The 12,239-nt window shown below is 50.2% G+C and overlaps 4 protein-coding genes across 4 annotated transcripts; 1 reads left to right on the top strand and 3 right to left on the bottom strand.

Moving 5' to 3' along the window:
• Positions 1-64: 64 nt before the first annotated feature.
• On the bottom strand, positions 65-616 carry N7500_005561 (putative extracellular thaumatin domain protein; the record flags this gene model as incomplete). The annotated part of the gene is made up of 1 exon (XM_056676705.1): positions 65-616. One exon carries the CDS (start codon positions 614-616, stop codon positions 65-67), a length of 552 nt encoding a protein of 183 aa, XP_056531705.1.
• Positions 617-2,564: 1,948 nt separating this feature from the next.
• Positions 2,565-5,809, bottom strand: N7500_005562 (Sec23/Sec24 family protein; the record flags this gene model as incomplete). Its single annotated transcript, XM_056676706.1, has 6 exons — positions 2,565-3,388; positions 3,444-3,881; positions 3,938-4,278; positions 4,329-4,426; positions 4,476-5,395; positions 5,443-5,809. 6 exons carry the CDS (start codon positions 5,807-5,809, stop codon positions 2,565-2,567), a joined length of 2,988 nt encoding a protein of 995 aa, XP_056531706.1.
• An 854-nt stretch (positions 5,810-6,663) lies between these two features.
• On the top strand, positions 6,664-8,649 carry N7500_005563 (uncharacterized protein; the record flags this gene model as incomplete). Its single annotated transcript, XM_056676707.1, has 8 exons — positions 6,664-6,720; positions 6,797-7,197; positions 7,248-7,363; positions 7,422-7,599; positions 7,655-7,969; positions 8,019-8,348; positions 8,413-8,484; positions 8,553-8,649. 8 exons carry the CDS (start codon positions 6,664-6,666, stop codon positions 8,647-8,649), a joined length of 1,566 nt encoding a protein of 521 aa, XP_056531707.1.
• A 340-nt stretch (positions 8,650-8,989) lies between these two features.
• N7500_005564 (cleavage polyadenylation factor subunit CFT2) lies at positions 8,990-12,058 on the bottom strand (the record flags this gene model as incomplete). Its single annotated transcript, XM_056676708.1, has 2 exons — positions 8,990-11,852; positions 11,910-12,058. 2 exons carry the CDS (start codon positions 12,056-12,058, stop codon positions 8,990-8,992), a joined length of 3,012 nt encoding a protein of 1,003 aa, XP_056531708.1.
• Between the last annotated feature and the right edge of the window lie 181 nt (positions 12,059-12,239).

Raw genomic sequence — 12,239 nt, forward strand, 5'->3', positions numbered from 1 at the left:
AAAGGTATGAAAACGAAAGGATGCGCGGTTCAACCGGCAAATCAAAAAAAGCACAGGATCCAATCTATGCTGCCTGGCCGAGAGTCAACTCAAGAGCAGTATCGATGGGGCAGCCGTGGGTGGCGTGGTCATCAGTGGGCTTGAGGTAAGCAGCAGAGCAAGCAGTGTCACCAGCCTTGCAAATGGCCTTGGGGCAAGTGGAAGTTTCATCGGAAGGCACGACGGAGAAGCCGAAATCTGTGAACTTGTTGTTTCCGGCCTGCATGTCAATGCAAGACATGTCCCAGAAGATGGTGTCACCGGCCTCGGTGTACTCGAACTGGAGCACATCGTGCTGGTCAGGGTCGAGGGCCAGTTTGATAGAGATACCACCACCATTGGGGTTGGTGCGCCATGTCTCAGAGTAAGTGCCACCGCTGCTGGTGATGGTCTGCATGGGACCGACGTCGCCGGCCACGGACCAGGCGTAGACGTCCTGTTGGAGGTTGTTGGTGATCTTGACACCGCCGCCGTCACGGCGGACCATGCCTTGGCGACGGACCATCATGTCCTGGGGAAGAGCCGAGGCGATGGTGGTGAAGAGAGCGGCAAGGCCGAGAGACTTGGTGAACATCATCTTGAAAAGATTTGGGATGTAGAGAGTGATGTAGTTGGTAGTTTTGAATCTGATCGACAGATGTAAAGAGTGCAACGAGAGTCAATCTCGAGACTGAAGAGAGTGAATATAAAAGAATGTACTGATTGTACTGGAGTGAATGTGATGAAGAATAGAAATCCCCGGGGTGATCGAGGAGGTTTATATAAGTTTTGAACGAGGGAGATGCATACACTTAGAAAACGTGCAAAGCCACCCACACATTTGGAGCCATGGATCGATTCAGGGAATTGTGGGTCAATCGAAAGGCAAAAAGGCGAGGAAAAAAAAAAGAAATTCAAAGAATAAAAAGAATAAAAAAGAATTTCAGAAAAAGTGGAACCAAGAGCGTGTCGCCTCTAGGGCTTATTCGAGTTTCATAGACCATATAACATATTCTGGGCAGGTACAATGCTATATATCAGATATGTACAGAGTAAGTGATCTATTATCAACTGCATAACGCATTGCTACCAAAGGCATCACCGCTACATGGAATTCGTATCTGTACGCTATAACCCTATAGACCATAGTCTAGGCTAAGTGCGTGGATGTAGCAATTTCTGCGTGTTTCTACAATATACTATGGTCAACCACCCCACTCTCACCTAGAAACCTCAAGAACATCGTGGCAATAGTTCCAAAAACTTGTCGCCCGAACCATCTCCTTGCCCCGAACCCCACGTCATGTCCATCCGGTCTCATCCGCGGTTCTTCCATACAGATCAAAGGAACAGATTCACAAACTTCAAACCAGCAAAATTCCATGGCAAAGAACATGGGAGAATCTCGGCTGCGTGGCTGCACAGCCACTGAGCTGGCATTTGCACCAGGAACCACTGGGGATTGGAGCTCGTTCTATGGATGTCGGTGCTGGCCACCACATGGAAGTTTTCTATCCAATTCCTTCGGATTACATTCGGGGTTAATGGTGGTAGAAAGGAAAGAATTCAGAATCTAGATTAAAGTCGGAAGAGGGGGCAAATATGAGCCATTCATGTTGAGAAAGGTGTATATGCTGTATACTTTAGCATCATAATGGTGGCAAGCCGGATATTACCAGACAATTGTCTTGTGCAATATAGGATGTAATATTCTAAAGGTCAATTGGGCCAGTCATAATATCTCCTACAAATTACTACACATCATTACCAATCCAACCGGCCTGTGGCCCAAATCCAATGCACGATAAATCTGATATATACCTACAACATATCCTTGAAACAGTAGGTAGGTGGGAGCTGACACTCCACAGTTTAGACCCTCTTACAATAAAAAATATCCACCTGCATATAATATTAGAATACATCTTGGAATAGTCTTCGGTGTCAAAGGCCCTGTACCAATGGCGCCCTTAGTAACACCGGGGCCCACTAGACGCCTCTGACGTTGGGGCCTAGGTGATTGACCGTACCTTGACCCGTACCTGGCGATCGAGTCTGGATTCTTTTTTGGCATTCTACATTGTACTCTTGAAAATCTCAGTGATCCCAGATTAGGTGTCCCATTGTCCGCGGGATTTCTAGTTTTGCACCATCTTGAATAGGCTCCGATAGCTGTGAACTGGATGACTAGGGCATTCGCCATGTGCACGGAGATTGTGACACAAACTCGCAATAATAAAAAGAAACTACCCCTGGTATACACAAATGAATTTTCCCATGTCTCACAATTATGTTGTACTCTGTTTAGCCATCACTCTGTTGAGCCCGGGGTGCTCCACTGCTTAGGTGTCTTTAGAAGCCACTGAAGTCAGCGCCACAGTCGCCCGTGGACCTCCCCTGGAATGAGCTGGGTCCCGGCCCCTATGGCCCCCACCAATTAGTCCTCCACTTCCTCCGCTGCAGCTTACTTGCAGAGTCTTGACAGGAACCAACCAGCAGAAAACGGTGCCTGACGGGGTTAAGACGGAGTTTTCCGGATCAGGCATCTACCAATACGGAGCGCGCATAGCCGACAAACTAGCCAATGCGCCCTCGCCGCCCTCTTCCTTCTTGCGGTGACCAGCTAACTCCAAGTTAATCTGGCGGTGGATATGCACCAGCCAGTCCACATAGCTTTGGGCCTCGTTATTCCGGTCTTCCAGAAGAAGTCGGGCAAACTCGTATTCTGCCCCGTCTAGGCCTTGCCGGGCCAATTGGATCGCTACGGACTTGGACCCGCGCACTGTCGACAGGTACTGCAGCAGGTTACGCACCTGTGCGTTCAAATGCGTCTCGAGTACAGGCAGGGACGAAGTGTTGGGGTTCAGACCCGGGAGGGAGTCCTGGCCCGGCCCGAATAGGTCTTCCAGTAAATTGGGTGAGACTTGCGCGTGCAGCCAGAGTATGATCGCCTGGCCATTATCCACGATGTAGACACCACCTTCTTCAATACGCGAGAAGCTGGCTCGCAGGGAGGGCGGGATTTGGAGCTGTCCGTGCTCGTTCGCGAAGCCATCTTCCGGCTGCATGTTGTGCACGGGGATAATGCGAGGGTAGAGGTACAAGGACATTTCCGTGCAGCCCATTGACCGGATCATGCGCGTGTCATGCACCCGTCGGTCTGATGACTCGGGTCCACTTTTGAACGCTCTCGACTTGATCAAACTGAGCATGTACATTGAAAACTCTTTCAGATTCTCAGGTAGAACGAGCTGACCGGGCGGGTGCGAGCCGGAGAAGATCTTGCGGTATCCACTGAAGATATCAACTGTCTTCTCTGAGATATTGGCTCGGATATCCTTGAGGGTCTTATCCAGGGTTTTCGAGGCGGCTATAACGGTGTCAGTAAAGACAATCAACGGCTTTTAATAGATTTTTCAACTGACCCTCCTTGGCAATAACCGAGACCACGGCATCCTGGTCGACAAACTTCATCGTCTCCATGCCTCCTTCATTCACAGCTGCCACGACGTTGATACATCGCACACGGCGTTGACCGTCTGCGGAAGTGTAAAGCAAGGCGGCCTGGAAGTGCGCATCCAGTTTAGGATCGAGTTTCCCGTCGTAGCTGAAGAGTACGCCGAAGGCCTTGTCAGCATCGACACCAGCAATCTCCAAATCAGCACCGAGAGTGTGCTGGACAAAGTTTCCGTGGTAGGCGGACACTTGGAGTCCATTAGAGCATCGAACTTTCATCAGGGTCTGATATCCCGTCTCACGAGTGACGGCATGAGTGATTTCCTGCCGCAGCTTGAGAAGATCGCGTGGAGCATGGAAATTAGGGTAAAAGAAGGTCTCGCCTCCGGTGAGACTAGAGACATGTCCTATGAATGAAGTTAGCTGATAGATTGTATGGGGTGCAATGAGGCTTTCAACATACCGATTGTTGCCACATCGAGATATGTGCCGCCAGGGGCTGCCATGAACAGATCCAAGCCCACGCCAGCTTCAGCCAGCTTGCTTGCCGTCTTCTTCCAAGCTGGGTTTTCTGTGGTGAAAAGTTTCCGTTCCGCATCCGTTCCATGAACTTTAGGATCTTCTCTCACTGCCAAATGCCCCGGACCGCAAGTAGGTAAGCTAGCTAGCGCGCAGACAATCTTGCCACCTGTAGCCTGCAGGGCGGAGAGCGCCGAATTCAATGTCGGCAGCAAAGCCGACTCAGGGTTTTTGATAGAAGAGAACATTTTGGGTATCCGGCTAAGAAGAGAAGTGATCACAGACCTGAATATTGTTAGTGATCCGTAGGAAACGGGGAATAGTTGATCACATACTTCGATTCATATGGGTCCACAAAGAGACCCTCGCTCAATGGCACAAATGGCTCCTCTAAATCGGTCATAACCATCATTTGAGCTTGATCCAATGACGCCTGTGGATATGTTAATAGATGAAAGCATCACAGGGCGAGAAACACATACGGTCAGGTTGTAGAAGTGCACCTCCTTATCATATGTAACGATGCCAACCTTCGCTCCAACGGGCAATTTTCGTGATGATTCATCGCCTTCAGTGCCTTCTGATGGTCCATCATCAGCACCGTACAGAGCATCCTTGATACCCGCACAAACACCCTTGAGGAATCCCCGATGAACCGACTCCCGGCTGACATCGATCACGAAGAGGGTTTGAAGGCCCACAGGCTCCTTGTTCCAGTATTCCTTCGGGACCGTAAATTCCACAGTTCCCATCAACAATTCAGGACGTTGCATGCGATCCACTCGCGCACCGGATGGGTCCAGGGGCGCAAAGTATTCAGGAGGCGTATCGTTCGGGAACGTGCACATATTACAGACGAACTTGCTGCCGCCAGATCGGAAGGACATAAATGGGTTGATATAAGTTCGGCATCGTCGGCATCGCGGGGGACCAACATCCCCGAAGTCCAGCACGGGGATCGGTTGTTCGCCAGGATCCAGAGGCGCGAGGGGCTGCAAGATCATGCCCAATGGCAAGCCAGTCGAGGTAAGGAAGTCAGAGGCGGAGGGGATATTGTTGAGCGTTAAACGGGCGTATTTAGGAGATGAGTTGCCCTGGTCCTGAGCCACGAACGGAATCGCCGCTGGTGGGGGGAGATGTTGGTCCATTGTCGGGTAGACATGGTTGAAATAGTACTGAGCGGGAAGGTCGCGCGATCGCGGGATGCTGGGGATATGCTCTGGGTCAATTCGGCCTGAAGTAGGTACAGAGCCTGCACCACTCGGCATGCCAGGTATATCGGGGACAGACTGCCCAGATACTAACCCCACCGCCGGGGAGACTGGTCGGTCGGCATGCTGGTTCAATCCCGTGTTCAGGAACTGCGATTGCTGCGGTTGCTGCTGCGGCTGCTGCAAGCCTCCTTGATCTATGCCAGTATTAAATCCTTGCGCGGGGGTGCTGCACCACCTCCGATGTCGTGGTGAGCATGACGGTGCTTCTTCCGGTGTGTCCTAGCCCCCGCATCTGCTGCAATCCCCAACCCGCTCATCTGAGAGGATAGACCTGCCACGCCAGGATCTCCTGCTGCACCCATTGCCTGCTGCGGTGCATTGTATGCGCTGCCGGGACTCGCCAAACCCGCTTGTTGCGGTGAGCCGTAGGCGGGCCACTGATTCGGCGCTGGGTTGGCGTAAGGCGCTCCTGGCTGTGGAGGCGCGGCACCAGGAGGATATCCAGGAGGGTATTGCTGAGAGGGAGCTTGAGCCATGTACTGTGGATTGGAGGGGTCGGTAGATCCCTGACCCATTGTGTTATACATTGAAGGGTCGGCCATGGTGGATCATGCCGCGGGGTGGGAAAAGGCGAGAGAGGTCACACAATTGAGAGATAGAGAAAAAAGACACAAAGTCTCAACGAATCATCACGTACGAAACGGAATTAGGGAATAACAAATAACAAGTGACTGTGTTGACGATATACCGGATTGACCACCTAAACTCCCTCGGATTTACGTGCTTCCGATGTTCTTCACGTGGGTCTTGTACTCGCTGGATTCGCTATATTTCCTTGACTTGTACTCCGTATGTTGTATTTCTTTAAATATTACTATTATAGCATTCTCAAATGACTTCGAATTTGTCAATCTGTCCTTAAGAAAATATAGTGTCACCCGCTATTATGCACTCGACGTAACTCCGTGTTAGAGACAGACTAGCGATTCGGAGACCATCCCATTCGGAGTGTCTTCGATGGAACCCTTCTGTTTATCGTGTCATCACCTCATGCACAGCAATTGGTCTTGCATGACTTGGCCATTTTTGACCAGTTCTACGCTTATCATGTTCCCTCCAATCACGTCAGATGTCCAATCCTAGCTTCGGATCGAGCTTCTTAGAGGGTTTGTATTATTCTCTGGCGTGTTCATCTCACCGTCTATTTCCCGACCTTGATGGCTCCCCTTTAGCTCGGTCTCCTGAGCCGACTATACTCCGTACATCGTAGATATAATACAAGTCTCCTGTGAGTCCGGAGAATTCTCTTTTCTTTTTCCCTTATCTTTGGTCCCCTAAAGCTCCTTGCATATACATTGGTCACATACTCCTTATCATGGGCCTAACCGTAACACCAGACCCGGATCGCAAGTCCAGGAAAGAAAGTGGCGATATACCAGCTCCTCTTGAACCTTCAATGGCGACTATTCACGACGATGATGAGCTGTTGCTGGCTCGCATCGGCTATAAGCAGGTATTCTCCGGAGTCCGCTCAAGCCCTTGTGGCAATCATAGTGGGGCACAATCTGATACTGATCTACTCGGACTAGGAATTACGACGAGAGTTTTCTAAGTGGTCGACCGTCTCATATGCCATCTCTATTCTGGGAGTTCTCGGCTCCGTGCCCGCAACATTTGGTGCACCGTTAGCGGCTGGCGGCCCAGCAACAGCTGTATGGTGCTGGTTGATCGGTTCATGCATGGCTATGTGCATTGGAAGCTCTGTGGCAGAGTTGGTATCGGCATACCCCACGGCTGGAGGGATGTACTTTGTCACAAAACACGTCGTGCCTCCCGACCAGGTTCCTATCTTCTCCTGGATTCAGGGCTGGTGTAACCTCCTGGGACAGACAGCAGGAGTCTCCAGTGTGGCATACACGGTCAGTCAGATGTTGCTGGCCTGTGTAAGTATGAATTCAGATTTTGTCGATGGCAAGTATTCGTATGCACCGTAAGTTAGCCAGCTCTAGTTGCTGTGTTTCTAAGCTGATATTATTCCAGAACAGCACTGGAGACCGTTCTGGTATCAATTGCAATTCTATGCATCCTTGGGGTGATTTGTTCATTGACCACAAAATCCTTGCATCGAATTATCCTTTGGTTTGCTCCCATAAACAGTATGTATCAAGGGAACTTAGTTGTTGAACTTGTATTAACGAGCGTGCTTTGCTCCAGTTGGGGCGACTATATGCATATGTATTGCGCTGATAACCCTTACCCCCAACCTACAGCCAGCGTCGTGGGTCTTTGGCAATTTCACTGATGGCTCAGGATGGGGATCAAAGGTCTTTTCCTTTTTCCTGGGCTTCTTATCTGTTGCCTGGACAATGACCGACTACGATGGAACAACACAGTATGCGACCCCGATATTCCACTGATTTACATTCTAACATTTACGTTTCTTGTAGTATGTCTGAAGAAACCCATGATGCTGCCGTGCGAGGACCAGTTGCTATCCAAACAGCTGTTCTAGTATCCGGGGCGCTCGGATGGATCCTGACTGTCTCAATGTGCTTCTGTCTAACAGATTTTGAGGGAATTTTAACCTCTCCTACCGGTATGCCGGCAGCCCAGATCTTCCTCAATGCCGGTGGCAAGCGAGGTGGCACAATCATGTGGGCATTTGTCATTTTGGTTCAATTCTTCACGGGCTGCTCAGCCATGCTGGCAGATACAAGAATGGCCTATGCCTTTGCCCGAGACAATGCGCTTCCATTTTCAAAGTAGGATGCTGTCTAAACTTTGCACTCGATCAGTACTGATATATTATAGGTTCCTATCCAAGGTCAACTCTCGTACCCATACCCCTGTGAATGCAGTGTGGTTTGTGGTCATCTTCAGCATGGGTTTGAATTGCATCGCCATTGGCTCTACGCAAACAGCCACTGCAATATTCAATATCACTGCCCCGGCACTAGATCTGTCTTACGTCTCTGTCATTCTCGCCCATCAACTCTATAAATCCAAAGTCAAATTTATTGAAGGTCCCTTCACGCTCGGCAAATGGGGTACTTCTATCAACTACATTGCCATTTTCTGGGTCTTGTTCATCAGTACAATTCTTTTCTTCCCCCCACAGCTTCCTGTGACACCTGCAAATATGTAAGCCGCCTGGACCTGGTTTATGACCAGTTGCGAAAAGTCCATGCTAACATTTTCTACACAGGAACTACGCCGTTTGTGTTGGCGGCTTTATTGCAGCTTTTGCTATGATATGGTGGTGGGTTGCAGCTCGAGGGTAAGATACCTAAAAGCCAACAGTTCGTCTATCGTGATTCAAGTGGATATTGACATTTCCTTCTGCAGAAAGTACACTGGCCCTCAAACCAATGATATCATACGAGAAATTCCCACCGAGGACGACGGCAATGATTCCGAAGAGTCAGGCGACATCACTGTTTAGATGGCAGATTCTTCTCTGACACCACGACAACAACTTTTGTTTCCATTTTACAGCTTAAGAATTAGATATAGATTATGCTCAGGTTGTCGGAGTTTTGAGCATTTATAAAGACCCGTGAGTCACGTTGGTTTCGGGTTAAAATTGTGCGTTGATGATACAGTCGTTTTGTTTTTGAATAGAATACTACCTGCGGTATTGACTCGAGCAAGATTTCAGAAGAATAAAGGTCGTTCGATTATAGATCTCTTGGTGCTTGGAAGAAAGAAGTGGCTATGAAGGCTTTGCTGATCATGAAATTATACACCGGGAGAAGATAGAAATACATATCACGTGCATAACCTTAGCTGCCTGCAACAACAGCCAGGCCCTCGTAGATTTTTCTTTTGACAGCAAGGAAGCTCCCAATCCCACGACCAGTAGGGCGACCTATGGAAGACTGCGCCGTTGCTTCGATTTCGATCTTACCCGTTCCGGATTTGCGCACAGCTACGGACTTGTCGATGAGAAGGGTTCCTTCGCCCCGGAACTCGGCAGTGTGACCAGCGGATTGCATCAGCTTGCGGAGATCAGCCAATCGCAAGTCACCAACATGAAGGGGGCGAGCCATAGACCTGGTCCCTGCGGCCATGCTAGCCGGGAGAGTGTCAAGTACTGGATAGGTCTCCACCTTGTCAATTGCTTTTGTGTCTGTTTGCTCCAATGTCGGGGCGACAGCAGAAGAGGCTGCTTCGTCTTTCAGTTGCTTCATTTTCTTGCCTGAGATTTCAGCGTCCCCGGTCTCGGCGGCGATAGGCTCCGGTCCTCGCAATTGTGCTGTGAGAGCAACCACGCCGAGACTGCGGACATGCTGCCAATTCAAGCGTCGGACGAGCGTGTTGCTCAGCTTGACCATCCAGGCATTTGTATCGACACTTGCATCGATGACTTCGCCGTTCGACGGAGTGAAGATAATGGCACCCGAGTCAGACGTGGGGTCAGAACTGGTAGCGCCGAGCTTGACTGTCAGCAGTTTCTGGCATTCAGCTGCCAATGCTGATGTCTCTTCCTTCATGCCACCAACAAGGATCAACTTTTGAGGTTGGATTAGTGGAATTAACATTTCCAAGCTGCGCTTATCATGCAAGCCCATGAAGTCGATAAACGCAATCCTAGCGTTGATGGTGATGGTCTGGCTATGGTAAAGGACCTTCGCAGGACCTTCGAAAGACTGGCCTTCTATTTCATCTTCGGACTCCGCAGCTACATCAGCGTCTTCGCCATCGGAGACAAGGCTGAGATCGTCATCGTCAATCTTCTTGCCATCAATGTGAGGACGCTTCCGTCCTGTTGCGCTGCCAGACAACTTGCGTCCATGGGGACCAGCTGCATCATCCCATCGTCGTTTTTGGCCCAGTTTAGTCTCGGCATCGGTACGCCGTTGTTGCATATCAATTTCTTCGCGTTCTTCGGCCCGAAGATACTCCTCTGGGCGAATGAACTCTCCATATTCGTCTCCCTTCTTTCTCGGTGCAACGTAAGGGAACATGCGCTCGCGGCCCTTCTTGCCGCGCACATCGTAATCATAAACGTTCTTTCGACGAAGAAGGATGTTGATGCCTAGATCTTCGTCGCTGACGGCAAGTTTGCTTCGAGTAGCGTGTGCAAGTGAGGCCGAGAAATTCAGCGCGCGGCCCTGGTGTTCAGGATCTGAGTCATCAGAGGAGGTAGAGCTCGATCCATCATCGAGGGCATCCACGGCGGTTTCCAGGGTTTCTTGGCCAAGTGTTTGTGATGTGTCCTGAAGTTGGCGCTTGGTAGCGAGATATTGCTGGTATATCAGCTGCTCCCCAGCATCGAGAGGGGCTCGCTGCACATCTGTCCAAGACAATTCTCGTCCACCACTGTGGACTTGCTCGATGTGTTCACCATCAGATCCTTTCTCTAGAGCCACACCATCTCTTCGTTCCTCGTACCATTGCCAGATCATGCTTCCAATTGTTTGCGAACTCTGTGATGGTTTCGATTCTTGAGTCTGCATGTCCATGCGGAAGGACTCCGTCAGTAACAATAGATTGTTCGGTCCTTCTGCTACTTGTCGAAGTGCATCCTTTGAGAAGCCCCAGTCCAATGAGGTATCGGATGCAAGAATTACTTTAGGTCCGGGTTCTGCCAGGAGCTTCTCAAGTCGCTTTTTGCGCTCAATGATCTTGAGGTGCTTGAAAGTAAATGGTCCCCCGCCCTTGCTAGAGCTCTTATCCTGCCCACCTGTCCTTTGTCCGTTTGTGACATCTGTACTTTCCGCTGCTTCAAATTCGCGAACAATATTTTCGTCCATCCACTCCAGCATGCTTCGGGCGAGTCGGATTGTGTTGGTGACCTTCTTGCCGGCCAGATACAAGCCAGATCCTTGAAGTACATCTTCCTTGTCGCCATTCGCGGCATCGCGCCAAGAATGTTCTAGTGCGTAGGCCAGTTCAAGAACTCGCGCACTTGTGTCTGTTGGGATGAGGACTGTTCCACCTTTCGCAAGGCTACTTCTGATCATGTCGAGCAGGAGATCATCTCGCTTTTTCCGACCCCCCGAAGGTGCTAGCTTATCGCCTCCCTTTGTGCTGCAGATCAAGGCCGTGGGTTTGCGCAACTGTTCAATGACTTCTGCTCCACTAGCGCCAGATCCACCGAACCACGCAGCGCCTGCGACCACGCTCTCACGAGCTTGGTTCCAATCCACTGCATAAACAATCGATTCCAACCCATGCTGAATATGCCATATCGTTCCACCGACGGTGTGACCGGCATTGTAGGCCGTGAGAGTAAGTCCGTTCAACGGTGGGGAGAAAGGCGATGGGAGCGGTTGGTGTGGTTGGGAATATTTGAGTGGCTGAATGAGGGAGAAGTAGCGAGAAATTTCCTCGGCTGTCGGCGATTGAAGAAGTATTCGGTTTGTGTTGTCAGCGGCTTCGGTATCTCCGCCTGACACAGTCGTAGATCCTGCTGACGATGCGCCGGGCTCTGAAACAGAAGCCTTCGGAAGAAATGTAGCAGCAAGCGGAGCGGAGGCATAAAGGTCTTGTAGGAGCGTACGGCCGAAGGCGATGACGGGATTCGTTGCATAGATTGGAATTTGCGTGAAGAGGGGGAATGTTCGGCAGCAGTGGACTAGAGCGCCGATATGTGCCGGCGTCGCGTGCGTCAAGAGAATGAGAGAAAGTGTAGGAATATGCCTGAAAATGATGTTAGCTCATCTGAATTTGAAGGGAACGCGTTGATCGCATGCTCACTTCTCTAGTTCCGCTAAATCAAGGGTATTAAACTTATCATCCCAGCCAACGTCCACCAGAATTTTGATGCCTCCATCAAGCTCCAGGATAGACTGCGACGCCCTCGAAGATGACGACTGAGCCCCAAGGAGGGGAGTGAAAGTGAACATCGTGAGTCTGCCGTTAGGGCAAACCTAGCAGCCGCGATTGTTCTAGACCAGCGACGATAGATCAGTCACGATCAATGCAGCTGTATGCCTCGATATAATATCTCAATTCCAAGATTGATCCATTATCCCAGGGTGTCAAATTGATCCGACTTTCGCGAACAAAGACGAAAGATACCAGACG

This window comes from Penicillium coprophilum, assembly GCF_028826855.1.
Source record: "Penicillium coprophilum strain IBT 35676 chromosome Unknown utg000004l_segment0_segment0, whole genome shotgun sequence".
Taxonomy (NCBI): domain Eukaryota; kingdom Fungi; phylum Ascomycota; class Eurotiomycetes; order Eurotiales; family Aspergillaceae; genus Penicillium; species Penicillium coprophilum.